The 27,223-nt window shown below is 39.3% G+C and overlaps 1 protein-coding gene across 4 annotated transcripts in view; it reads right to left on the bottom strand.

Annotated features, from left to right (window-relative positions):
• The window catches only part of GRM5 (glutamate metabotropic receptor 5), a 531,669-nt gene that overhangs the window by 48,863 nt on the left and 455,583 nt on the right, over positions 1-27,223 (bottom strand). For 3 of the 4 annotated variants that reach the window (XM_036861062.1, XM_036861058.1, XM_036861059.1), the window contains exons 7-8: positions 26,070-26,196; positions 3,619-4,558 (exon numbers count right to left, since the gene is read on the bottom strand). In XM_036861062.1, the coding sequence (XP_036716957.1) occupies positions 3,619-4,558; positions 26,070-26,196 (1,067 nt within the window). Of the gene's footprint in view, positions 1-2,949; positions 3,170-3,618; positions 4,559-26,069; positions 26,197-27,223 lie in introns of those variants that run through there. The other variant, XM_036861060.1, reaches the window with a different exon arrangement.

Below are 27,223 nucleotides of genomic sequence, written 5' to 3'. Positions count from 1 at the left end.
GAATCGGAGAAAATATTTGCAGATGAAGCAACTGACAAGGGATTAATCTCCCAGATATACAAACAGCTCATGCAGCTCAATATCATAAAAACAAACAACCCAATCAAAAAATGGGCAGAAGACCTAAATACACATTTCACCAAAGAAGACATACGTATGGCTGACAAACACATGAAAAGATGCTCAACATCACTCATTATTAGAGAAATGCAAATCAAAACTACAATGAGGTATCACCTCACATCAGTCAGATTGGCCATTATCAAAAGATCTACAAACAATAAATGCTGGGGAGGGTGTGGAGAAAAGGGAACCCTCCTACACTGTTGGTGGGAATGTAAATTGTTACAGCCACAGTGGAGAACAGTGTGGAGGTTCCTTAAAAAACTAAAAATAGAGCTACCATATGACCCAGCAATCCCACTCCTAGGCATATATCCGGAGAAAACCATAATTTGAAAGGATGCATGCATGCATGCTGATGTTCATTGCAGCACTGCTTATGATAGCTAGGAACATGGAAGCAACCTGAATGTCCATCGGCAGAGGAATGGATAAAGAAGATGTGGTACATATATATACAATGGAGTATTACTCAGCCATAAAAAGGAACAAAATAGTGCCATTTGCAGAGACGAAGGTGGACCTAGAGATTGTCATACAGAATGACGTAAGTCAGAAAGAGAAAAACAAATATCGTGTAATATCGCTTATATGTGGAATCTAGAAAAATGGTGAACTTATTTGCAAAGCAGAAATAGAGTTACAGATGTAGAGAACAAATTTATGGTTACCAAGGGGGGAAGGGGGGTGGGATGAATTGGGAGATTGGGACTGACATATATACACTACTATGTATAAAATAGATAACTAATGAGAACCTACTGTATAGCACAGGAAACTCTACTCAGTGCTCTGTGGTGACCTAAATGGGAAGGAAATCTAAAAAAGAGTGGATATATGTATACGTATAACTGATTCACTTTGCTGTGCAGCAGAAAATAACACAACATTGTAAAGCAACTGTACTCCACTAAAAATTAATTAAAACAAAAAACAACTGATCATTGTAGGCTTAATCTTATGAAAGTTAGTAGAACCACTAGGGGGAAGTAGCGTGCACACTTGAAGACAAGCAAAAAGTAGCTACCACATTACTACATTCTCCAGTCCATTCATTCAACAAACATATCAGTGAATGATTACTGAGTGTCTTCTATGTGTCAAGCACCCTTCTCAGTACTTCTAGGCCCTGGAGGCACAGTGATGAACAAGGTAGACAAGGCCTCCACTCCCAAGCTTATCCTGCTTAGACTGGGACAAAGGGTATGTTCTACTGTCTGGCTAGAAGCTAGACAATGTAAAAATGGAGATGCTCTAGAAAGCCCAGGCTATACAATCAATGTATGTATAGGTCTGTTCTGCCTTATATGATGCTCTGTTTGTTTTGAAGATCATCCTCATTGCATACCTGACACAGAGACATTCAGGTATGGAAAAAGACTGACAGCTGTTAACTTAGTTAATAATAATAGCAAACACTTAAGAAGTACTTACTGTGTGGCATACACTTACATGTATTTACTTATTTAGTCTTAACAACCACTGTATGTGATATGTATTTCATTAACTCCACTCATCAGAGGAGGAAACAGAGGCATAGAGACGTTAAGTGATTTGCCTGTGGTTATACAGCGAGTAAGTGATGCCGCCCAGCTAACTGGGATGTTTAATCCCAGTGCTGCCCGGCTCTGCACTCTGCTACCTCCAATGAAGTGTCAGCTGTGTGCTCGGCCTTTGCACACACTATTTCTTTCACTCTTGACAATCCTGTGCGGTAGGTGATATGATCTCAATTTGGCAGATGAAGGAACCGAGGCTCAGAGACAAGAAATGGTAGTGCCAGTGTTCAAACTCAGAACACGCTGGCTACAAGGCCAGTGCTCTTCACCATTGCTCCATGTCCTCTCCAAGGAACCTGCCCTGGTGAGTTTTTGGGGCGTTTAGGCACAGTCTCACAATTCCATCCCTCCAGCATCCGGTTTGTTTTATCTATCAGGATGCCCTGGAAGATTTTATTTGAAGAGAGAGTTTAAAGAAAGGCTGATAGAATAAAAGTTTGGAAAAAATAAATTTTCTTGGACAAAATAAAAGGCTTATCTTGCAGAAGTTGCAGAAAAAGAATGTTTTAGAAGTCAGGAAGGCAGATGGAAAATATGCCAGCAGTTAGATATATGGAAGGTCTTCTATATATAGGCCATGACATACCCAGGATTTATTGAGGAAGTAGAAGAGGTTATTTTTCCCAAGGTTTACAGTTTAGTTGAATACCTTGCACAGTGTACGTGGAAAGAGATGAGAGGCATATAGGAATCAGAAAAGAATTGAGAGAGGCAAGGATACAAGTTAATAATGCAAATGAATTGGGCCATGCGGATAAACTCCCAAGTATCCTGTGAGTCCTTTTTAGTCCTCAGCAGACACAGTACCTTTACCATCACTCATAATTCAGGCTTTGAAGAATCAGGGCTGATAGGAAAGTAGGATTTTTCAGGCAGGCTAAATGATGGTATACGAGAATCGTTCAAGGATTAGTATTTAGCTATTTATCTTCCATTTGAAAAATGTTTACCTTCCACTTATTTGTCTAGATTTTAGGAAAATTCTCAAATCTCTGTAGAGTTTGCAGACTGATGCTCTGACTAGCTCTTTTGATGTGTTTTCTTAAATACTATTCCCAGTAACAATCTATGTAGCCTTTTTAATACCTCCAAATTTGTTCTCAAGCCACTGATAAGATGATCTCATTGCCTTTTGAAGTGCCTTAGGGGGCATTTATCACATAAGAAAGCCCTCCACATGGAGGGATATCATTGGCTGTTGGCTTCAGATTCTTTTCAGATGGCGATTGGGCGATAACTACTACCTGGGATACTGGCCTTGGTGGATGGGATGGGACTATGGACAACAGAGAAAGTGGGAAACTGGCTGGTTGTTTAGGGAGGTTATATGCAAAGTCCCTTTGTTGTTTTGCCCCTTTCAGCTACTTAGACATGTCCCAAAGAGTTCAAGTTGCCCATTAAGAATGAAAGTATAAATTCTACATTTCTTGTGCCTCTGTGGGATGGGCAGTCAAGGCTTCTTCTGGGCTTGAGAGAGGTTCAGGCACCTGTAAGTGCAGTCAGATGTGTAAGGCTCTTGGCGCTCTGCTCTCAGCATAATCTTTGTTAACACTAATTTTCTCTGTTCTGTGCGGGTGAATTAGAATTTAGTCCACAGTGTATCTCTGTCCCCTCAGGACCCAGAGGTCCTTGCCTTGCCTTAGGGATTTAGCTGTGCTCTCCCTGTCCTTCTGACCTCACTTCCCTTTTGTTGTAAGTCTTTGCTTTTTTTTCTCTATCTCAACTTTTATGTTTCTGGCCTTAGGTTAAGTCACTAGGCCCATACCCAATTAACTCCATAAAAACCATTCAGTGCAAACGTCCAAAGCCCTTTCCCAGCACCCTGCCTCCCCTAGTTTCAGTTATTCAGGTATTTCGCATCTAAAAGGCCTGGGAAACAAACGCCCCTGCTACCGCCCTAGGGGCCAGTGCTCCACAACACCTGCAAGACTTTTACCTTAGGGTTTCCCCAGAGGAGCCCCTCCTCTTCCACAGGTTGACCAGGCTGCTGGATCTGCTGGCTGCCGAGGAGGACTTGCCATCCCCCACGTGCATGCGCACCACCGTGGACGTGGTGAAGGCGCTGCGCACGTTTCTCTCTGGTTTGGCCAGGATGATGTATACCTTCGGCACAAACATGCAGCCGAGCGCCACTGTGGCGCTGAGGCTGACGGAGAAACACATGGTGATGATTTTGTAGTTGCTGCCAAAGTAGATGGGCACAAAGGCCAGCCATATAATGCAGGTGGTGTACATCGTGAAGGCGATATACTTGGCCTCGTTGAAGTTGGCTGGAACATTTCTGGTCTTGAAAGCATAGAAGGTACAGCTCAAAATCAGCAATCCATTGTATCCAAGCGGAGTGACAACTCCCAGGTTGGTGGTGTTACAAATCAGGTAGACTTCTCGAATGCTTGGGTAGTCGTGCATTATGTCGGGAGGCTCCATTATGAAGAGGGCGATGATGATGCCCAGCTGCATGCATATGAGAATGAAAGCAATCACTAGCTGGGCACAGGCACTCATGAATCTGGGCTTTTTGGTACAGATCTTCTTCTTGCTGCCAGCCAGGATCCTTGCAATGCGATTGGTCTTGGTTACAAGGGCCGAATAGCTCATGGCTGGGGAGAGACCGATGCCTATTCTCTGAAGGTAGCAGTAAATCTGCTTGGGCTTTGCAATGAGGCAGAAGGTACATAAGTAGCCCAGGCAGATGCCAGCAAGGATAATGTAGCAGAGTTCCCTGCTGGAGGACTTGACTACTGGTGTGTCACGGTAAATGATGAAGACTGCGGTGACAAACAGGGTGGCTAGCAGGCCGAGGCAGGCAAACACCACAGCTGCAATGGGCTCAGGGTCACCCCAGCGAAGATACTGTACTGGGATCAGATCACAGCCTGCAGAGACACAGACACATATTGGAAAAGAAGGAAGAAATATTGACTGGGGTCACTTGTGCCTAAGTTATAAGCAGGTGCCTATGATCCTTAAGAGTTTGTCTCCGGTCTACCCTTCTAATCTCAGTATCCCATACTACTCCTTTCTTCATATACCCAGTCATAAAATATTTATCTTTAGGTTATCAAATACATACTCTGTGACAGGAGCTGTTCTAGGTTCTGAAAACAAAATGATGAAGAACATATTCCCTGCCCTCCAAAAAAAAAAAAAAAAAAAAATTGGTGGGGGTAAGGGGGACTTTTATAGAATTACTTACAGGTGGGATAAGGACCATGAAGAAGTAGAGCATGGACCTTGACTCAGTCTGTGGGAGCAGTAAAATCTCCTTCAACAGGAATTAGCAAATGCAAGTGTTGTGGTTTGGCTGAATTTGTGGATTTGGTAGGTTTGGCAAATAGAAATTAATTGTAAGGAAAGAGCTAGGGGGCACTGGAGGCATGAAAGGAGGTTCCATACAGTAATGTGATGAGTGGCCTAAGATAAGTCTGGAAGGTAGGCAGGAGGGGATCTTGCAGGGCAGAGAGTCTTAGATCAATGGGAAGTCATTGGAGGGATCTATGTAGAGTAAGAGGAATCACATGGTCAGATTTGTGTGCGTGTGTTTTAAACATTATTTTGGTTGCTGTGTGGATTTTGGATGAGGTAAAGGTGTAGAGGGATTTGAGAAATATTGGAAGCAGTATAGGCTGTTTAAATGCATGTGGGGATACGTGAAAGACAGAGGCATCAAGGATGACCAACATTGGTCCTTGAATCCACTGCAAAAAACCATGACAATTTGGCGTCATTTGGGTTATGTGCCTTCTTTTTAAATTTCTTTAGGACAGTGATTCTCAAACTTGGCTACACACTGGAATCACTTAGATATTTTAAAAAAAAGTACTGTGGCCTGGGTTTCAGTGCCAGAGTTTCTGATTTCATTGGCCTGGGCGTCAGGATTTTTAAAAGGCACTCTAAGTGCTTCTAAACTTGCAGCCAGAGTTGAGAACCATTGCTCTAAAAGGATCATTCTTGTCAATTAGATTTTTAAAATAGAATTGAGATAGCTTTATTGAGTGAGTAGGAGAGGAGTTAGTAATCTGGAGCATTGGACACTTCAGCAATGTGGCAGAGATTATTCACCGCCTGCAAATATCCATTCTCCCCTTTATCCTCAGCAACAGATCTCCGTTTCATTTGGGGTGGTAAAGGATGCAGCTAAAACGCTACATTTGCCAGCAACCTTTGCAGTCAGGTGTGCCATGTGATAGGTTTTAGCCAGAAAGATGTAAGCAGAGAACTCCTTCAAGGAAAATGACTCATCTTGGAAAGTACCTTTTTTGCCCTTCCTGGCTTTCTCCTTCTGTTGACTGGACTATACACATGATGGCTAGAGCTCCAGGAGTTATCTTGGACTATAAGGTAACATTAAGGTCAGAAAACATGTTCTGGGATTTGGAAGAGAAAAATGCAGGGAGCCTGAGTCCCTGTTAACCGTGGAATCACTGACTAGCTCTGGACTGTGTATATCATATTTACCTTGTTTAAACAACTTCTATTTCCCTTATATATGCAGCCAAACCAAATCCTAATTGATATAGCTGTAACTTCTGTATCTCCTGGTCAAGGGTATTGTAGTAAGTGGCTTCGAATATCAATGGCTACTAGGAGGTAAGGGAGACAACAATAACAGTATGTAATGATGGCGTGGGGGAGCAGAATTTGCCATCCCCAAATATGTCTCTTTGTGATATTAATTACTTTCAGCTGGTTATTTTCTAAGAAACGGCAGACGGGGGGGAAAAACTCTGAAAACCCCACTAGGAGAGACACCCTTTTGTAAGAAACATTTGCGTTCCAAAGGGAAATCTCCATTTGGAAGGGTAGCACCCTCACTGTACAGAAGAGGAGGATGACCAAACCTCTAGAAATTCTTGTCAGTGGAGAAGGCAAAGACTTGAATCTGCATAAAAACCTTTACCCTTACTGTGCTTTTCCTCCCCTAGCTGACTGTCTCCACCCTCAACATCCTCTGTTGTCTTTAGCTGAGGATGGTACTTAAGATGAGGGCTTTGGCCATTTTGGTGAGTTACTCATTTTTCCTGAGTCTCTCCCATGTCTACAGGTTGTTAAACTCTTTGATTTCTCTTCTTAATGTCTCATGTCATTTTAATTCTCTTGATGTCAGCCAGAAGAACCTAGAAGGGTAGAGGGAAATTTCTTCCTCCCTGACAATGACAAAGAAGCATGGGGTTCTTTCAAAATATGTCTAAGGGCAGCTCTGTTGTAGAAAGAAACGAAAACATTCTTTCTTCTTTCTCGTATTTCCGCCTTGCCAGTCTTTTTCTTCAAGGTCTTAGGTTTCAAATAGTACTGTTAGTTTATAGTAAGATGCATTACGGGTTTAATAGGATTTGTGAGTTAGCCTAGGATCCTCAACACACTTTACAGAATAGTTTCTGTGGGAAAATGTATGCTTAGTTTAAAAACCTGTGCTTTTAACTTTAAAAAATGTGTATGTGGATAGCCCAGACTAAATATGACAGTTATTTTATATAGTGTATAGGATTATAAATAAACGCCTATCTCATTGCTAATGAATATACCTGTATCTATATTTTTAGGCCCCTGTGTTCATGTATGCTGCTTATTATGTAGGATATCAACTTCTGAGACTTTAGTATACCATAGGGTTTAGGTTCATATTTACAAATTTGTTCTTCATAGAGACTAGTTTACGACAAGAAAATAGGGACTAATCATTCCTATCTTTATTCTTCCATGACAGCTTATTTATAACACTGATGTGACAGTGAAATTCATTATCTACTGTAGTTAATTCTATAGGGGTCTGTTTCCCCTGCTAGGTCATGAGCTACTAAATGTCCATAGTAATTTACTGATATAGGAAAGATGTTATGTGGTACATGAAGCAGGAATCCTTTCAACAGCTAAAGAGAATCACCTGAAAAAATATATAAATATTTAAGGGCTTTCACTTTACTCCTTTTTTTCCCCCCTGTTGTTCTGCTAAATCTTAACTGCTTTTATCTAAACGTCATTAGCACCCTAATTCCTGAATGTTTTCTCTATGATAACATTCACCACTGTTTTTATGTCAAATATATTCTTGAACTCTTCATGTGCCACCTGTTAACATGATGTGTGAAACTTAAGAAATCTCCATTAGATACATGCATTGGAAGAAATGTGTATAAGGGATGCCTCTAATGTGTTGTGATTATTTTCTCAAAGTTGTCAGAATTTATATATTCAGATGAATGTTTTTTTCATTTAACGTGAACCACTGCAAAGACTTCAGTTTAATGATGCTGCCATTGCACAAAATACTTTTGAAACTATTCTCTTGGAATAGAAAATATTGGATTCTGATTATAGTGTTATAATCACTGAATCTTATAAATTGGATAAGATCTTAGAGTTTCCAAGAGTGGATGTTCATCACAATCACTTGGAGAGTCTACAAAAATACAGTGCAGGAGTCTAAACTCAGGAGGTTTCGAATCAGTACATTTGGGGTGGGACAAAAGAATTTTGTTTTGAATCAGCAAGCTCAGTGACTATACAACTGGTCCTTGGTTGGCAGCCCAACCTTAGAGATTATCAGGCTGACTCCTCATCCAGTGTGTGAATGTCTTATATGATAATTACTAGATGCAATCACCCTAACCCTACCTAAGGCCTTCCATGAGCTATGTTGTCTCAAGGCCGGGATTAATAGTGGGGGAAGATAGACTGGAAAGACAGGAGGTCTGGATGGCAGGTAGAGACTGGAGGTGGATAAAATGGTTAGAAGATTATCACAATAGGACAGGCAGGGGATGTTAGGGCAATAATTAAAAGCCACGGTCCTGAGAACATTCAGCTGGTAAAGACATTTCAGAGCTAGGACTGAAAGAAATGATGAGGTAGACAGACAGCAGAGTCAGGAGAGAGGCTTCTAACCAAGCTGATGGCAGTGCTGTTAACTAAGATGCAGGCTGTTGGAAGAAAAGCGTCACATTTTATAGGAATGATATCTAGTTCCAGTTTGGACGTGTTGTGTTTGAAATGTTTATGACGAGTAGAGCAGATGGGAGCAGAAGCTTAGAAGAGATATCAGGGTAGAAGTTATAGCTTTAGGAGTCATCTGTTTATAGGTGGAAATAAGAGACATGGAAGTAAATGTAATCAGTAAGGAAACTCATGGATATAGATGAGAGCAGAGCCTGGAAGTCTGGTATGCCACCAAACTTAAGGAAGCGCAGAGGAAGAGGATATGTCAGGGAAGACATAAGCTAGATCAGCTAGAAGGAAGGAAGTGTGTCAGAAGCCAAAGGAAAGTGGTTATTTGGATGGCCCACCGTATCCTCCTCTAACAATGTCACTTCAGTTTTTCTTTCTTTCCTTTTTTTTAAAAATCCTTACCCAAAGAGCTTGCGCAAAGCTTTGAGCTTCAGTTTTCCAGATATCTCTCCTTGTGGCATATCAATCTCTTATATTTTCCCCCTTTACTACTTTTAGTTCTGTTTCCTCTGAACAGGGGGTGGTATCATGAACAAGTTCTATCAAATCTCAGAATATTGAGATACTGCTAACCTTATTATGATATAAGTTTAGATTCTCATTAATTACTACGCCTACTTTGCATTGGTTTACAAACATCTGAATACACTGTTATTCTTCCTAAATCTCTTCCTTATTTTCTTATGTGAATTAGGGCCTCTTCTGCATTAATGGTTTTCTTTTTTATCCCTGTTTCATTCTTAGTGTAATGGTAAGTACTCAGTATTGGAAGTACTCAGTGTACTGGTAAGTTATCACTGGAAGGGTATGTAGAAGTTAACTAAGAATCTGTAGAATATATATTTTATAGTTTTACTATAATCAGTTTAGCGTATGCTTTTTATATTTCAGATTAAAGGATCTTGATCATATTGGTGAAGTTCCCTCCTAACAAGCATATTAGAGTTTCTTAGAAGATGCACAATATTATTACATTCCTTTCTAGAAATGCATATGAGGCATAAATTATAAAATCAAGACCTGTTTTCTGATGACATCTATTTAGGTGGCTATCCACTTCTCACTTTCCTCCCCTTTCATGCTTGATCCGTATTCTGTGATTCTCCAGTATAATTCATCCTTTCATAGCTTGAGGTGACATGTATTGAAGACAACAGTTTTTTTCTTTTCCATTACAGTTTATTACAAGGTATTGACTATAGTTCCCTGTGCTATATGTAGGACCTTCTTGTTTATCTATTTCATATATAGTAGTTTGTATCTGCTAATCCCAAACTCCTAATTTATCCCTCCCCCACCCCCTTCCCCCTTTGGTAGCTATAAGTTTGTCTGCGAGTCTGTTTCTGTTTTGTAAATAAGTTCATTTGTATCGTTTTTTAGATTCCATATGAGTGATGTCGTATGATATTTGTTTTTCTGTGTTTGACTTACTTCACTTAGTATGATAATCTCTAGGTCCATCAGTGTTGCTGCAAATGGCATTATTTTATTCTTTTTAATGGCTGAGTAATATTCCATTACACACACACACACACACACACACACACACACACACGTGTGTGTATATATATATATCACATCTTCTTTTATCTATTCATCTGTCGATGGACATCTAGGTTATTTCCATGTCTTGACTATTGTAAATAGTGCTGCTGTGAACACTGGGGTGCATGTATCTTTTTGAATTAGAGTTTTCTCTGGATGTATGCACAGGAGTGGGATTGCTGCATCATATGGTAGTTCTATTTTTTTTTTTAAGGAACCTCCATATTGTTCTCCATAGTGGCTGCACCAGTTTACATTCTCACCAACAGTGTAGGAGGGTTCCCTTTTCTCCACACCCTCTCCAGCAGAAAATACAACAATTTTTTTTAAAGGGAAGGAGAGCTGCCAAAACTGTATTATCTACATTATCCTATGATTCCACTACTGTGCTTCCCATACATCTAATGGGAGATGGATGGCTCACTGATTTCCTGGACACCTAAAAATGATATGACTGCTTAGCAATAACTGGTACTCATGCTTACTGTTTGGGTATTAGTCTTGCAGGAGTAATATTCCTGTAGTTAATAGTTCCTAGACTGTTGCATTCTCAAACCCTCTTCCAAGTGCCTATTCAGGCAGAAGGAATGAGGAGTCAAAGATCCTGGGACAGTTGCCTGATGTTGTGTAAGTTGACTAGGCAGGAACTCCTTAACAAGCTCCATATTTCCTGTATAATTTTGGAGGAAAGGAAGTTGCTGCTGAGAATCTTTGAGAGTCAGATGTATGTGTTGTCCGCTGCTGGTCAGGCCATTTCAAGTATATGAAACTCATTCGGGGCTGTTGTGGAATTCTCCTCTCATATGTGAACAATAGATCTGCCCAGAGTACAGGGTGTTGACTGGGGACTAACAACATCACGCCTGCTTGCAATCTGTTCCATCAGTAGACCATTTGTCTGCCTCTCCTCCCTTCTTTACGTGTCTGGATTTGGATCTCTAGGGTGTTGGTTTGAGATAGCAGAGTGATGCAGACTCAGAATTCTTTCTGCCTTGTTCATAACCCTGCCCATTTAATATTTTCTCTTCACTTAGCCTAAGCTAAAGTTTTTCATTACTTCCATATTTCAGAAGAACTGGAAGTGATGTGTGTGTGTGCGTGTAATATTTAGGTACCTTATTTTTCTTTGTAGCACTTACTATAATTTTAATCTATTTTGTGTGTGTATATGTGCATGTGTGTGAGAGAGAGAGAGGTTGAGAGAGACATCATATTGTTTAGGTCTATCCTCCCTACTTCACTAAAGCACCCTGATGTCAGAGACTTTGCCTCTTTTGCTCACGAATGGAACCATGGTACTGAGCACGGTGCCTCACTCATGTGGTTAGTACAGCAATTTACAAATTAATATATCTACTATATAATCAAAGTATAATCAGATTCTCATTCTGGTGTCTGGGTCAAGTCATTCTCAGCAAACCTTTTTGTTGCCTTTAGGAAGTCCAAGTTGCAGAACTGTTATGTACTGTTAAACATAGAAATCTAAATTCAGTGCATTCCACCTGAATTTTAGAGTCAGGATTCTGAACCAGAGAGGTCAAAACTAAGTAAGCACCTCAAAGGCTTCCTTCTGCCTAGGGGTGTGACATGTCTCACATTAGAAATATTCCAGGTACTAACTTGGCAGTGATCAGTGTTTGTGATTGACTGATTAATCTAATTTTGAGTAATTCATTGGATCTGGGAATTATGAGCAGAAGAAAGAGGGAGGCAGTAACAGAAGTCATTCTTTAACAAGTGTCGTTTAGTATAAAGTTCAGATACACTGTTCCCAAAAAGGCTTCAGTAGTTGTGGCACGCGGGCTCAGTTGCTCCGCGGCACGTGGGATCTTCCCGGACCAGGCCTCGAACCCCGTGTCCCCTGCATTGGCAGGCGGATTCTTAACCACTGCACCACCAGGGAAGACTTTGTCCTTTGGTGTCCTTTGGTGGGTGCCCTCCAGGAACCAGTGGGCGGCTCTCACTCCAGTCGGCAGCACTAACTGGAAACCCCCAAAAGAGTTAGCAGCGAGGTCACTGTGAATCCCACCCATGACCTGCCAACAGTGGTGATCCGACTGGAGCTTTCTCCTTTCTGGGGCCCCCGCCACTCAGCACTTAGCCAGGACTTCTCACCGCTTTTCCCGGACCCCTTCTCCCCAGCAGGGCCTCAGAAGGCCTGTCGCCTCCCTGCCCTGTCTCCTGGGCCATGGCGACTCTTTTCTCAGCGTGTCTTTTGCTAAATATGCCCTTTTTGTATAAATAAAAGATAATTTGGAGTTGTTCTCTCTCTCAAAAAAAAAAAAAAGGCATTCCCAAAAAGGCATTTTCTAGAGTTGATTGATTTTACCATTACCTTGGCATGAAATAAAACATAACCATGATTCCTCCCTCAAATGAAAATGTAGTCTGTATCCAAAATGTTTGGTAGGTTTTATGGAAACTGCCTCAGTGGGAAGCCACTTTATTCCTGTTTATGCCAGCATTAAGAAAAAGGGCAGAAACTAACATTTATTGAATGCCTACTAAATGTCAGGTGTTATCCTAGATATTTTAGGTAATCTTCATAATAAACAAGTGAGGTAGGTATTATTAACTCTGTTTTACAGAGGAAGGATATGAGGTTTAATCTGATGTGTTGGGGCTGAGATTAAAACCCTGTGAACCTTTTGATTGATTGATTAACTGATTGACTTTGTTACATCAGTAGAGACAAACTGATCAAAGTGTTCCTTTGAAAGGGGCCTTGAGGTTACTTAGTAGGAAGGAGAATCATGAATAATTAGCAATGTCTGCCACGTGCAAGGAGGGGCTAGTGGTGGCATAAGTATTTGATATTTGACATAAATATTTGACATAGATCCATGCTCCCTTCTGAGAAATCTCATTGGTTCAAATTCTTCAGCAAGGTTCTCATCCTGGCTTACATGTCCTGAGGGTTGCTAGCCAGACACTGATTGGTAAATTTTTACTTTTGTGTCCCTAAAGTTTTCTAGTGTGGAAATTTTTTTCTGAATGGGCACCAAGTACCCACAGCACACGAGAACAAGGATTGATTTTAGGACATTCCTAACATTGCCACATAGAGGCCTCACAGCCACCCATTTATCATTGGACCCAGCCTATTTCACGCCCTTCAAGGTTTATTGCATATTTTTTTGTTTTAGATTCCCTTAATAAAATTCCCTCAGAGAGCTAACAACTCAGGGCTATAGTTTTTATTTAGCTTTTATATTTTTTTTATTGGTTACATTTTATAGGGGAATTTGAAATTGTATGCAAAGATTAATTTCATAATTAGACATAAAGAATGATTTAATAGTTCTGCAGAGTGCTGAGGGGAAGGATTATCACAGACGCACATTTGCAGGGACCAGCTTTGGAAAAATATGACTTCCGGTCATACTGCAGATGAATAAGAGAGGAAAAACACAGCACATGAATTTAAATAAAATGTGCTGACTGGAATACTTTGCTCCATTTTTACCTTTCCCCTCTCCCCTCACTAGCTAACTTATTCCTTGTTCATTTTCCAGCTCTTCTTTGAGGATGGCTTTTCTGATTCCTGGAGTGAGTGACAGGTTCCTCCCATGTGGTCAAGCAGTTCCCTGTGCCGGTGTCTATCACAGCGCTTGCACAACGTTTTTTTGCACATAATAGCACAACTGTTATGCTCAGAGTGAGCTTGCTTCTCTGTTTCATGTAGTAGACGGAGAGCAAATTGAGAGCAGGGGACTGTTTGCCTTTTGCTCTGCTGTGCCAAGCCAGTAGCCAGTACACAACGTGCAGTTCAACAGGTTGAATGAATGAATGATTACGTTAATGGAGGAGAGAACAATTGAATCAGGAGACATGCACTTCATTTTCAGCTTGCACACAAGTATTTCTGGTGAATACGAGACGCTTCCTCTAGTTATTTGTGTCTCCATTTTTTTTTACTTTTTTGGAATTTATTTAGTAACAATGAGCGTTCAGAGATATTTTCATTGGATGGGGATCCTTCCATCTGAGTCTTTTTTCCATTTTTATGAGAGAGGGCACATTTTACAACCAGGTAGCTTCTTCAGCCTGCTTTCTGCCCGTGGATGACTGTTACCAAGGATCTCTTTATATTTGAACTGTCCTTGCATGTTTTAGTTGTGTCTCCATTTTTCTATACCTAAATTAGAAATACAGAACTCCCTTCCCTATAATGAGGGTTTTAATCTGGAGAAACCCTTGTAGAAGAATTTGCATATAAGAAATTAAAGACCGATTACCTGAAAAATAGCAGTGAAGCAATTTTTCAGGACTGAGAAAATAAAATGCTTAAAACTATTTTTGTACTTTACTAGAATAAAACATTAAAGTCATCACTTTAAAACCAATAGAGGATCAAGGGAATTTTACACACATGATCTGAGCTATAATGAGTGTTTTACAATTAATTTCAATTAATTTCCTGGTTTGCTAGACTCTTTTCAGGCTCCCTTTCCTCTGGTTTTAGTCAGTCATTTTTTTTTTTTTTTGCAAATAATCTGCATAGTAAAAAGCATTTTCCTCCTGTGGTTGATCTTCCATCCAAATGTCCTTTCTGATTTTGTGACTCAGATATTTATTGAGTGTCTGCTGTGTTCTAGGAGCTTGTTATTCCCAAGTGGACAAAACAAGCAGAAACCCCCTACCCTTTAGCTTGTGTTCCAACTGGGGAGACTGACAATACATGATCAGCAAAAATAAGTTAATACGTTAACAATATAATGGAATAAAAGGTTATATATGAAGTGGGGAAAGTAAGAGGTAGAAGAGAGGGTAAAGGGGGACAGTTTGTAGTACTAAACACGTTGGTCAAGGTAGACATTTGAGCAAGGACTTGAAGGAGGCAAGGATAGCAGCAGTATGTGTATCTGCGGTGGAGCATTTCAGGCAGAGAGAACAGCTAGGGCAGTGACCCTAGGAGAACAGCCTTCCACATATCTTAACAGAAGAACAAAAGGACCAATGTGTTGGGGGATAGAGGGAGATGTAATAAAGAGGAAAATAGTCCAGATACATAACAAAGGGCTACGTCATATAGAACATAAATTTGACTTTGAATGAGAGGAAACTATTGTAGATTCTTAGACAATGGAATAATGTCATCTGGCTTACTTTTTAAAACGGTATCTCTGCCCGGGCTATTGACAAGTGGCTGTAGGTAGAGGCAGGGGGAGAATCAGGAAGATGAATTAGGAGGTTATTTCACTAGTAAAGGTGATTAACAATGATTGCCAGGACCAGGATCTTACAGTGGAGGTAATGGGAAGTGGTAGACTTCTGTATTTGAAGGAAGAGTCAGTGGAATTTCCTGACCAACTGACCAAAGGATATGAGAAAACGCAAAAGATGATTCCAAAGTTATTGGCCTGAGCTACTGAAAGAATGGATTTGCCATCAGGTGAAATATAGAATGCTAAGGATAGGCAGCCTTGGGGATCAGGAAGGTAAAGACCTGGATTTCAGTTTTGGAAATGTAGAATTTGATATATCTATCACACATTTAAATAAATATGTCAAGTAGGCAGTTGAATATTCAAGTCTGGAGATTGGATGAGAAGTCTGGGCTACATATTTAAATTCAGAAATCTTCAGTGTATAACTGAGAACAAGAGACTGGGTAGGATCACCAGTGAAGCAAATGTAGATAGAAAAGAGGGTGAAGACTGAGCCCTGGGACACTCCAAAACTCTATTCTTACTTTTATTTCAAACACAGAGTTAGATATAAATGTAAAAACACTGAAGGCAATAGATGCTAGATTCCCTCTGAGAAGGTTAATTTTTTTTCTTGTCATTGAGGAAAACAGGAAAAGTGGATAATGATGCCATTATTATCCACTGAAATCAGAAAATCTTTTGATCAGGGAGAGTGATTAAAAAAAAGATGGCAGGAAAAGAAAAAGAATTCAATTTCAAGCATAAGAGGAATAAAAACATCAGTCTTAGTAATAGATTTCAATTTAGAATGGAAGACAAAAACAGGTGACTGTATTAAAATATGTTAATTTTAGTGTTCACATAATATGTTTTTAATGTCCTTTGGCAAACTGGAAACAACCAACATTAACAGAAAATAACAAATGTGGTTAGTTTATGCGTCCAGTTGTTAATGTACAAGCCGTGATTATTGTACTTCTTGTCATGCATGCATTGATAACAAAATAGGAGCAAAATATATTAATCTAAAGAAAATCAGTAAAGAGTGGGCACTGTAGTTGAATTTATCAGCACTCTAGAACCTAAAAGAAATAAATGGGAAACAACAAGAAATCAAAAAAAAAAAAAAACAAAAAACATGCCAGATGCCTTTTAGTATTGTTGTGGCTCATGACTATCTTTCTGGAGTTTCCAAATCACGTTAACCTTGTGTAACCCATTCATTTGGAATCAGAAAGCTAAGAAGGTAATGTAAGTGACATTAAAAGAGATATTTATAATAGTAAGCTAGTTCAACAAATGCAGATTCATTGCCTATTCTGTGCCACTTACTGGGCTAGACAATCATTGACTTAGAGGATCTTACTTTCAAATGGGGAAGACTTTCAATAGAGGTTGGAACTTTCTCCAAATTTTCTCATTTATCTTTAAATCAATCAATCTATCTCTATATTCATTTCTCATCACTATATTTTTTAAACTTAATTAACAGTAGAGTGATAATCGTTAATATAACTTAACTGTTAACAGGTACCAAACTATTTGTGTGCTATTTAACCTCTCCAATAATTCTGTGAACTAGTTACTACTGTTACCTCCATTTTTATGTAAGAGGAAGTTGAAGCTCAGAGAAGGAAATTTATTTTTGCTTAAAGTCACACAGTGAGTCATTGGTGGAGTGTGGATTTCAACATGGATGTGTCTAATTCCAACCCTTTTGAGATTTAAACCACTATGTTATTGGAAGATAATAAAGATGAATTGTTCCGGACATGTCTCACATTCAGCCAAAAATTTCAGCTGTATTTTTTAATACTACATTTGTCATAAATTTCACCTTCCTTAGATAGTATTGGTGAGTCTATGTAACGAATGTAAGGAAAATCTAGAACGTGCTTAGGGACCTTGGAGGGGGGATTCTATTGTTAAGCAAAGTAGTCACTTCCTTTTACAGCTGGTCACCATTATGATGCTTGGTCTTTAGAAAAGGATGGTTTCCATAAATAGGCTTTGATAGGAAAAGTGAATGTGAAATAGTGATTCACTTGACTCAAAACAGCTTGGTTATGTTGGGAAAAATATTTTTGAATACACATTCCTTAGATATATTCGTTAGGGTTTTTCTTTCTCCTTGAAAATTCTTCTCCCTTTTACCTGGTTAACTTCTCATTTTCACATGCATTATTTCCATTTCCTCCCAGAAGGTACCACTGAACTTCCAAGACCTGGTTAATTTTCTCTCCTTAGTGTAATTAGTTTTTACTCTCAGGCTAGCACTTTATTTTCTTGCACCTTCGTTCCTTCCCTTTCTTGGTCTGTTCATTCATTCATTCTTTGCCTTATTCCTCCTCTCTCTCATTATTTATTGGACAAACATTAAATCAGTTTCTACTATATGCCTGGCATACTTAATGTATTGAAATTGCTCTTTATTTGTGTGTGTGTCTGCCAGGCTCTGGAATACTCGAGTGTAGGAATTGTGGCTCCATGATCACTATGTGTCCAGTGCCCAGTGCTTTGTTTGAACCAAGTTGGAGCTATTTGCTAATGAGTACTTCTATCTTGCATGCCACCAATGCACAATTCAGTTATCGTATGTATCATATGTTATACTTTTAATGCAATTATGTAAGTCAGCCTTCTTCTACTGTGGACATTTGATGGCATGGAAATGGAAGGTCAAACACCTTCCATTTGTATCTTTATCAATAGAACCTAGCACAGTGTTGAAAACAGTGTAGAAACTTGATTAAAAAACAACTTCTGCTGAATGAATGAGTGATAGGATAACCAGCTTGTAGAGCATGTGTTCCTATTCAGATTATTATGTAACCTAGATAAGCCAAGAAATTAGAGGTCGCCATTATGAAAACCTGTTCCTTTAAAAATATTAACAGGAACTATTTATTAAAATTGTAATAATAAAAAACACATATTTCTCATCTAAATTCGTAACAGATTTCCCCTAAAGAATCAGAAACACATAATAAATGGAAAGGGTTTTTTTACCCTTTCCTCATCCAAATTGAATTGTAGTAATCAAATGGGCAGCACATTTTACACACATTTGAAATGAAAAATATCATAGCAACCTGGGGATAATTAACATGTGACCAGCTTGAAAGCTGAATTTTTTCTCTTTCTGTAATTTCCTGGAAACATGAGGCTCCAAGACGTGATTGTGAAGAAAGGCATGTGGTGTAGCAGAAAATGGTGGAATCACAGTGCCTGGGTTTGATTTTCCACTAGTTTTGTGACCTTGAGCAACTTATAGAATCTTCTTGGGTCTTAATTAATTCAGCTGTAAAATAATAAAGTCTACCTCATAGGATTCAAAAGGATAATGCATAAGATAGTTAAAAATACTGGTGATGACACAGCACAGGGAGATCAGCTCGGTGCTTTGTGACCACCTAGAGGGGTGGGATAGGGAGGGTGGGAGGGAGGGAGACGCAAGAGGGAAGAGATATGGGGACATATGTATATGTATAGCTGATTCACTTTGTTATACAGCAGAAACTAACACACCATTGTAAAGCAATTATACTCCAATAAAGATGTTAAAAAAATATTGGTGATGAAAAGCGCTTCTCCCCACGTTTTTATTTACTTATTTATTAAAAGGTAAAAAAAAAGTCCCAAGAAAAGCGGGACAAACTGAGGAACACAAATGAAGGAAGTATTTATAGGAAGAGAGTAACTCAAATGCTGGAGTTGTAAAACTTGTCAGTGGTTCTGCCTCCTTGGAGCTCATCCTCCACTCCCTCCCAGCTTCCCACCAACTCCCTTTTGTTTGACTCTGTTCTCTTTTTGCCCCTGAAGTGAAGATACAAAGGTTCCAACCTCCCAAGCAATTAGGTAACTTAGGGAACGAAAGGAACTTCCTAGAGAATGTTCCTATTGACATTCAAAGGTTGATAGGCACTGCCCTCCTTCCATTTTACAGCTTTGCACTTAAAATAAATAAGATACATTTCTTTGCGCGTGAGAAGCAGGAAATCATTCTAACTTTCTGTCATAAAGCTTCCCACTGAGTTACTTTTTGAAAGCCGTGTTGTTTTTTCTTTTTCCTTTTACTTGGGTTTGTTGGAAGGTTGCCAGAGTTGGCAAACCCACCTGAAAGGGTTTCCATGGCTTTAGCTTTGGACTGGGCAGCTAAAGATCTGCTACTTATAACCCATCCCAAATTCTTTGAGAGAAAACAAAGATTCTTTCTAGGACAGTTTTTGCACGTATCTGGTGGGGAACGGTGTGCAGTGAAAGAGTTGTCTTGGCAGAATCTTGTAGGGAATTATCTGAGTGCCTAGCCAAATTGTTGCCTTCCACTATTTTTTCCTCCTTCCTCTTTCAAACCAGACCACATTGCAGTTGTTCTTCTCTCAGCGAAACAATGCCCTCCTCCTGTTGATTTAAACTTCTGATCTCTTCATTGCCCTTTATTCCCACTACATCATCACAGTCCAAACCACCAACAGATTCACATTGTGACTTGCAACATTTCCTTCCTGTGGTTTTCTCTCTTCCTTCTTTTAAAGTCCCCAATTTAGTCTTTATTTAAAAATTTTATCTTCTAGTATTCAGTATTTAAATAGCTCAGATCATATGAAGTAGTTAAATTATAAAAATTTTAAATATGCAGGGAAGTGCAGAACAAACGTAAAAATCCAGATTTAACAAATGTTGATATTTTGTCATATTTGTTTCAAATTGCATATACACACAGCTTGCAGATATAATTGAAACCTCTCTTGTAAATCCTACCTGACTCCCTCCCATCTCTCTCCAGATGAAACCATCATTCTGAAATCAGTATCCTTTCTACTCATGTTTTTAAACAATATTTACACTTTGCATTTTGACTGTGTGCATAATATTTATAAAGCAGTCCATCATGATTGCATTTCCTTTCTTATTCAATTGTTGGATATTCCTGGAGATAATAATTGCCCTGTTTAAAACTGTTCTCTAGAATGTAAACATTATAAGGGCAGAGAATTTTATGTATTGGTCAGAGAAATATTTTCAGCACTTAGAACATTGCCGGGAACAGAGGAAGTGCTAGTTATATGTTTGTTGAGTGAATGACTAGATAGATAGCTGAATGAATAAATAATGGCTTTTAATTTCCCTTAGAATAAACTTTCAAATAATTACCATGGCTTACGAAGCCCTGCAAGAGTTGGCCTTTGCTTGGCTTGCCTGTCTCAGTCCCTCCCCCCATGCCCCCATGCTCCCAGTTCCTCCTCAGTTTCTGTATTCTGTGTCCAAGACACTCCTCTCTTTCATTTGAATCTGGCCGACTTCCATCTTTACTTTAATTCTTGCATGTATACAGTTCCTTGAAGAGGCAACTTTAAACCTCATCTGAGTAGCTTCCACTGATACAGGCTTCTACACCATTCTGGTCTTCTCTGTTAACGCTCAGCATCTTATTATTACTTGTCAATATTTAGGATGATAATCACTTTGAGGGCAGGGGTCCTGTTTATCCTATTCACTGCTAACATGGATACCTGAAGATTGTTAGAGAAAGAATAACTACTTGCTGTACTTAATGAAAATAATTTGAATTAGGAATATTGTTAGGTAACCACCCTCATCCTCCATTTAAAATCTTCTTTCTTTCTTTTCTTCCTGGTTTTCATGCCTGGTTTTCTTTCTTTCTCTTCTTAATCCCCGGTTCCTGGTTCCTGCCAATTTATGATGACTATTAAAAGTATGGCTAGCTTAAGATTTATTTTCATGGATATATTGATGAAAATACATGCTCTTAATATAATTCAATATTATACGCACATACGCGTGTGTGTATGTGTGTGCGCAAAAAAGTAACCCGCAATCTCACCACTCATAAGCATTTTTTCTTAAGGTAATGTTCACTTCAGACATCTTTCTATGAATATATAAAAGTAAATGGCTAAATAGAATATAGACGTTAATGTCAGTTGATTGCCACTCCTAGTTGTTTCTCTAAACAATTATTCAATTCTAAGATTTCTAACTGTGCTAACAGTCTTACAGAGCTGTGTTGGGATTAAATGAATTAACATTTGTGAGGTGCTTCAAAGAGTTCCTGGCACACAGGAAACATGTATGTGTCAGTTGCCATTATCACAATGGGGGCACTGACCCAAAGTGACCTGAGCTGTCACGTTACAGGCTGAAGTGGGGTAACTGTAAGCCGGGTGGGTAGAAGAAAGACTTACAGTATCCTCTGAAGCCGGCCCCACGCATCTCTGTGGCAGGCTTTGGAATAGCTGAAGCCATCAGAGCAGTCTTCTGGCTTAGCTAGCAGTGCCAAGCGCCAAGTTACTTCGAATCAGAGTCAATGAGATGGGCTGCAAACAGCTATAGGCTCTTTGGAAAAGTGCTGGAGATCTTAATGGAAGGTTAAATCTCACATAATATCAATGTGGAGACCTTTTCAGGTTTGGTATTTATTCTCCCTTCTCCCCTCCCACTTTCTTTCCCCTCCCACGTATACACACACCCTCACATGTATGCATGTAGCCAGAGGAAAATCATTTCATTCTTCTGTTTGAAAAACTTCACTGGCCTCACACTTGTCTCTAGGATAAAGCCCAAACTCCTTAGTTCAAGGCTGTCTTCAGAGGATGGCCCTAATACTTACTTCCATCTTCATTTGTAACGCTCCCCATCATTTACTGCAGATTGACACTCATTTACTGAGTGCCTGCTCTGTGTCAGGCATTGTGTTAGATGCTAGGAATGCAAAGGTGATTGAGATATGGTTATGTCCTTGAGAAACTAATGATTCAGTAGGGGATGCAGATAAGGATATAGGCCATTAAAATCCAGTTTGAAAATGATGTAAAGAGGGAAGCAGAATTTGCTTAAGAAATACAGAATAGAGGACTTACTAGTCTAACTACCACAAAGAAGGCATCATAGAGAAGGTGACATCTGGGCTGAGTAAGAAAGGTGAGCAGGAGTAAACAAAGTGGAGTAAATGCGTTCCAGGCAAGGAAGGTTAACACCTGTATGGACGTGGAGGAGTCGAATAGCATTGTGTGTAGATGAGAATTATAAGCAGCCCTTGATACTAGAATGTAAAATGAGAATTATAAAGTGGTGGTGGGGCTTCCCTGGTGGCGCAGTGGTTGGGAGTCCGCCTGCCAGTGCAGGGGACACGGGTTCGAGCCCCGGTCTGGGAAGATCCCGCATGCCGCGGAGCAGCTAGGCCCGTGAGCCACAATTACTGAGCCTGCGCGTCTGGAGCCTGTGCTCCGCAACAAGAGAGGCCGCGATAGTGACAGGCCCGCGCACCGCGATGAAGAGTGGCCCCCGCTCGCCGCAACTGGAGAGGGCCCTCGCGCGGAGGCGGGGACCCAACACAGCCATAAATAAATAGATAAATAAATAATTTAAAAAAAAATAAAATAATAAAGTGGTGGTGATTGAAATTAGAAAGATCATAGGAGGGTGAGGGAGAGAGGGAATTTTGTATGCCATGTTGAAAAACTTGGACATATCCCATAGAGATATGAAAACACTGGTCAGTGTTGAGCAATGAAATGAAAGGGACAAATCTGTATTTTGGATACATTATCTAGTAGCAAGATGAAAAACAAACTTGGAGGCATGTAGCATAAATTTGGGAGTAGGGAAATAAACTGGGAAATTACTGCAGTAGTCAAACGTGAGATGATAACTTAGTCAAGGGAAGAGTTGTACCAATAAATGGAGAGGAAGGAGGGAGAAGAATATTTAGCAATGCAAATAAGCAGACTTGCTAAGTGACTGGATACGGGTTGCCAAGAAGAGAGAAGAGTTCAGATGACTCACTTCTTTTTGTTTGGAGAAATTAGGAGGATGATGGTGCCATTCATAGCCTCAGTGCTGCACACTTTTCCCAATAGGATCTTCTTCACTTTTTTTAAAATGAGCTTAAAGATTATGCCTCAAGACTAAACCTTCTCTAATTTCTCCAGGGTTAGGTGTGCCCTTCTCCATTTTTCCATAATACTGTGCTCATTTCTCACCTACAGCACTTGGTCTACTGCATGGTTACTTATTTATATGCTTTTCTCCCACTAGATTATAAGTTTCTTGGAAACTTAGACTAAATTTTACATTTCCAGTTTCTATTACATTTCTGGCACAAACTAAGGCCTTAATTTGTTAAATTAATTAATTCATACTTGAAAATCTCAAAGGCATCTCAAGCTGATCTTGTCTAAAACCAAACTATTGATCCTTATCAAAGAATGCAAATTTTCCTCAAGGCAGAAAATTTGGTGGCCTTACTTAATATCTGTTGGAACCAATTCATCTGTATGTCCTGTTGGTTCTACTCCAAAGTATATCTGAAATCTTCCAATGCACTGTTTAGCCCAAGACACCAAGAGCTCTTGGTGCCTGCAGTGGCAACCTGCAGTAACCATCCTGCCTATCTCCCTGGTTCCACTTTCCATCCCTATCCAAATTATTCTCCCTCACAGCAACCAGAGTAATGTTTTAAAATTATACATCCAATCATGTTTTCTTCTTCTACTACAGTCCCTGCAAAGGTTTCTCATTGTACTTGGTATTAAACACTCAAATCCTGAACCTGTTCTACAAGGCTATACAGTATATGATCTAGCCCCTGCTACCTTTCTAATCTCTTCTGACATCATTTTTCCATTGGCTTACCCATAAACAGACTTTCACATATGCTTTTGCCTCAGCAAGAAATGCCCTTCTCATCATGTTTTGATAGCTATTTCTGTATTTATCATTTAGATCTCAGCTAATCTTCACTTCTTCAGAGATCTTTTATGACCACAAATTTACATTATGTCTCCCCTAATATTTTCATTTTTTTTTTACTCTTGTTCTTTTACTTCATACTACTTAACACAATTTGTCCATGCCTGTCTGTATGTGTCTGAGAGTGTGTGTGTGTGTGTGTGTGTGTGTGTGTGTGTGTGAGAGAAAGAGAGAGAGAGAAAGAAATGTCTCTCCCAACAAGATGGTGATATAAGAACCATGTCTATTTTTAACCCCAATTTCTCCAGCACCTATTATTGTAGTGCAAATAGTAATAATAAAATACTTTTCTGTTGAATGAATGAAAAAGCAGACCATGTTCATTCTGGTAGTTTTACAAAACATAGGACAAAAAATAACATCTGCATATTCACGTTCAAGGTGCTTAGCCATGTGGATAGTTGAATCTGTGAAATAGTTTTTCAGTTTAATGATAATCCATATTGAAATTAGAAATTAGAAAAAAGTAAACAAATAGTATAAAGGAAAATATCACCAAAACTGCTCTTCATTTCCCTCACAAGAGAACCAATCATATTTTTTTCTTTCTTACATTTTTACTGTATGTGTGTGTGCGTGCGTGTGTGTGTGTGTGTGCTTTAGTTTATCTGTAAACTAAATTTATTAAAGACTCTGTGTTCAGCACTGACTTGGCTCTGGGGATAGCAGGATGTATGAGTATCAGAAAGCTTATCATCTAACGGTGAAAATAGGACACAAGGTACTTGGGTGTTTTATTAAATCAGAATTTTTAAATTTTTTTTTTTAAGAAAAGGAATGTCTTCTGCATAAATACCAATCACTGAAAACAAGTCTTAATGTGAGCTGGCCTCAAAAGGCCCAGAATCACAGGATTTTTAGAACCAGGTTTTTGGAATAAGCTAATACAACTACCATGGATAATCTCTTGTGCTATGAGGGGTCGAGTCTAACACTGATGACGTTATAATTCTCTAGCCTCTAGGAGTTTGTGCTTAATCCACCTTAACTGTAAAACCACTAGGTGACCTGACATACCACGTGGTGGGCCCTCTGCCTGGAACGTCTTTTTCTCTTAATTCCCTGGAAAACTTAGTTTCACAGGTCCCCTCCTCATACTCCATGTCTGCAAACTTGTGTCCTTTATTGTAATCACATTTACTGTTTACCTCCCTCATTAACTTCTTGACGATAGAGGGCATAGCTTCATTTTTACGTCTTTATATCGGTGGTAGGCAAATAGGCATCTAATATGCATTTGCTAAATGTTTATTGAAGGAATTGGAAGGAAAGATGGAAGGTATCCTGTTTTCATAATGTAAAGGTTAGAAATAGCTATGAAATATCATATTGAGAACACAATGACAATAATTCCTTCACATTTTTGGAGGAAAAAACTCCTAAACCAAAACATCACAGAAACAAACAAAAAAGTAACCCCCCTCCCCAAACTCCCCCCAAACCAAGCAGAGATGAGCCTTACCCTGTTTTGACATTATTTGAAAACTCATTAGTTGGAAGTTTGTGGTTTAGATTAAGGAAAAGCAATAAGAGAAACAAAGAGTTTTAGACCAAATTCTGCCTAATTCTGTGCTACCTTTTTGTTCTTGGATATGTCATGGCATATTTTAGTCTCTTCCGGCTAATACTTCTCTCTCTACACCTCAAATCACAGTTAACTGGGGCCCTGCTTAGGAACTTCAGGGAATATCCTGAAGATGGACTGAAAATGCCCAGTAGAAAAACCTAAGGATTCTGATCTAGTCTGGGGGTGAGGGCAGGAATATAGGCCGATTTTTCCGCGCGATCTAAAGATTTTCATGATTAGCCCAGGTGTTGGGAAGGCGTCTGTTCCTAAGGGAATTCTTTGTTGCATAAACAATTCCACCAAGATGAGAAATGCTTGGAGATGTGACCCCCGTCCTCCCATGTCTGTGTCCTTTTTGAGTTGATTTTGGGGGATGTACCTGTGCTGACATTGTGATACATGTACCTGTAAGGTCATCAGTGGGCCAGGACCCCAGCTGGCATGCCTTGCAGGTGTACTCATCAAAGACATACTCGTTCTCTTTACAAGGTGTGCAGGTCCAACAGCAGCTGACTTCTCCCTTCCGGATCACCTAAGGCAAATATTTAAAATTTTGATTACTTTTTCACATAGATAAAAATCCAGCAATCCTTTATTCAGATGTACTGCTTTACAAAGCAGAAGGGGGCTTTCACGTAAGTTATTTCAAATGTTTTCGGATAGGCAGTGTAAGTATTAATATTCTCATTTTATAATTAAAGAAACAGGCTGAGTTTAAGCAACCAGTCCAACATCATAAAATTTGTTGGTGACAGGGTCAAGAACGAAATTAAGTACAAATCTTTGGTAATTAGCTTTAGATACCTGTATTAAGCGTCCGTGTTTGTGCTCACATGTAAATATATATACATTTCTGTATGTGTGTATGTAACTGAATTTTTCCCAGAGTTAGTGCCTTTCTTTGCTTCAAATTAAGAACTTTTGCTCTCTGGATTTACCTTGGCTTCCCTCCACTAGTTGAATAATTGTTAGCCAAAAAACCCACACTGTATACCTGCTAAAGTTCACAAATCTATCCATATTGATAAAAAGTAATTAGGAATTTATTTTGAATTAAGAGGCAGAAGATGAAGTTTTTTCTGGAGATCACCTCTTGGACTGTTTCTACTAAAAATCTGGATCAATAATTCAGCCCATTCCTTCCTATACTAGTAGTTTTGATTTGCTTGGGATGAAGATGGTTAAGGTCACTGAGACTATTATATACCTCTTCATGTGTTTAATTTTTTTAAGGCAATGGAAAATAATTGAAATAATTTAACAGTTGAAAGAGTCCTAGATGTTATCCTTTAGACGTGGATGTCTTTTATTTTTTTTCCACCACTGGTGCATGAGTAGCCTCTGTGGAATAGAGATAGCATTCATTAAACATTCCTATAAATAATTAAAACTCTGATTAATAACCAGACGCAGGAGTAGTTACACTTCTTATCCTTGTCTTAGATGCTGACTCTATTAATGACCTTTGATAATAATGTCTAGATATCTATAGCCAAATACAGTTGTAGGCTGGCACCCCTTTCTTCTGTTGTGTACTGTCCCTCGTGCTGACTCTTGAC

This window comes from Balaenoptera musculus, chromosome 8 (assembly GCF_009873245.2).
Source record: "Balaenoptera musculus isolate JJ_BM4_2016_0621 chromosome 8, mBalMus1.pri.v3, whole genome shotgun sequence".
Classification (NCBI taxonomy): Eukaryota; Metazoa; Chordata; class Mammalia; order Artiodactyla; family Balaenopteridae; genus Balaenoptera; species Balaenoptera musculus.
This window is presented reverse-complemented; position numbering and strand designations above follow the sequence as displayed.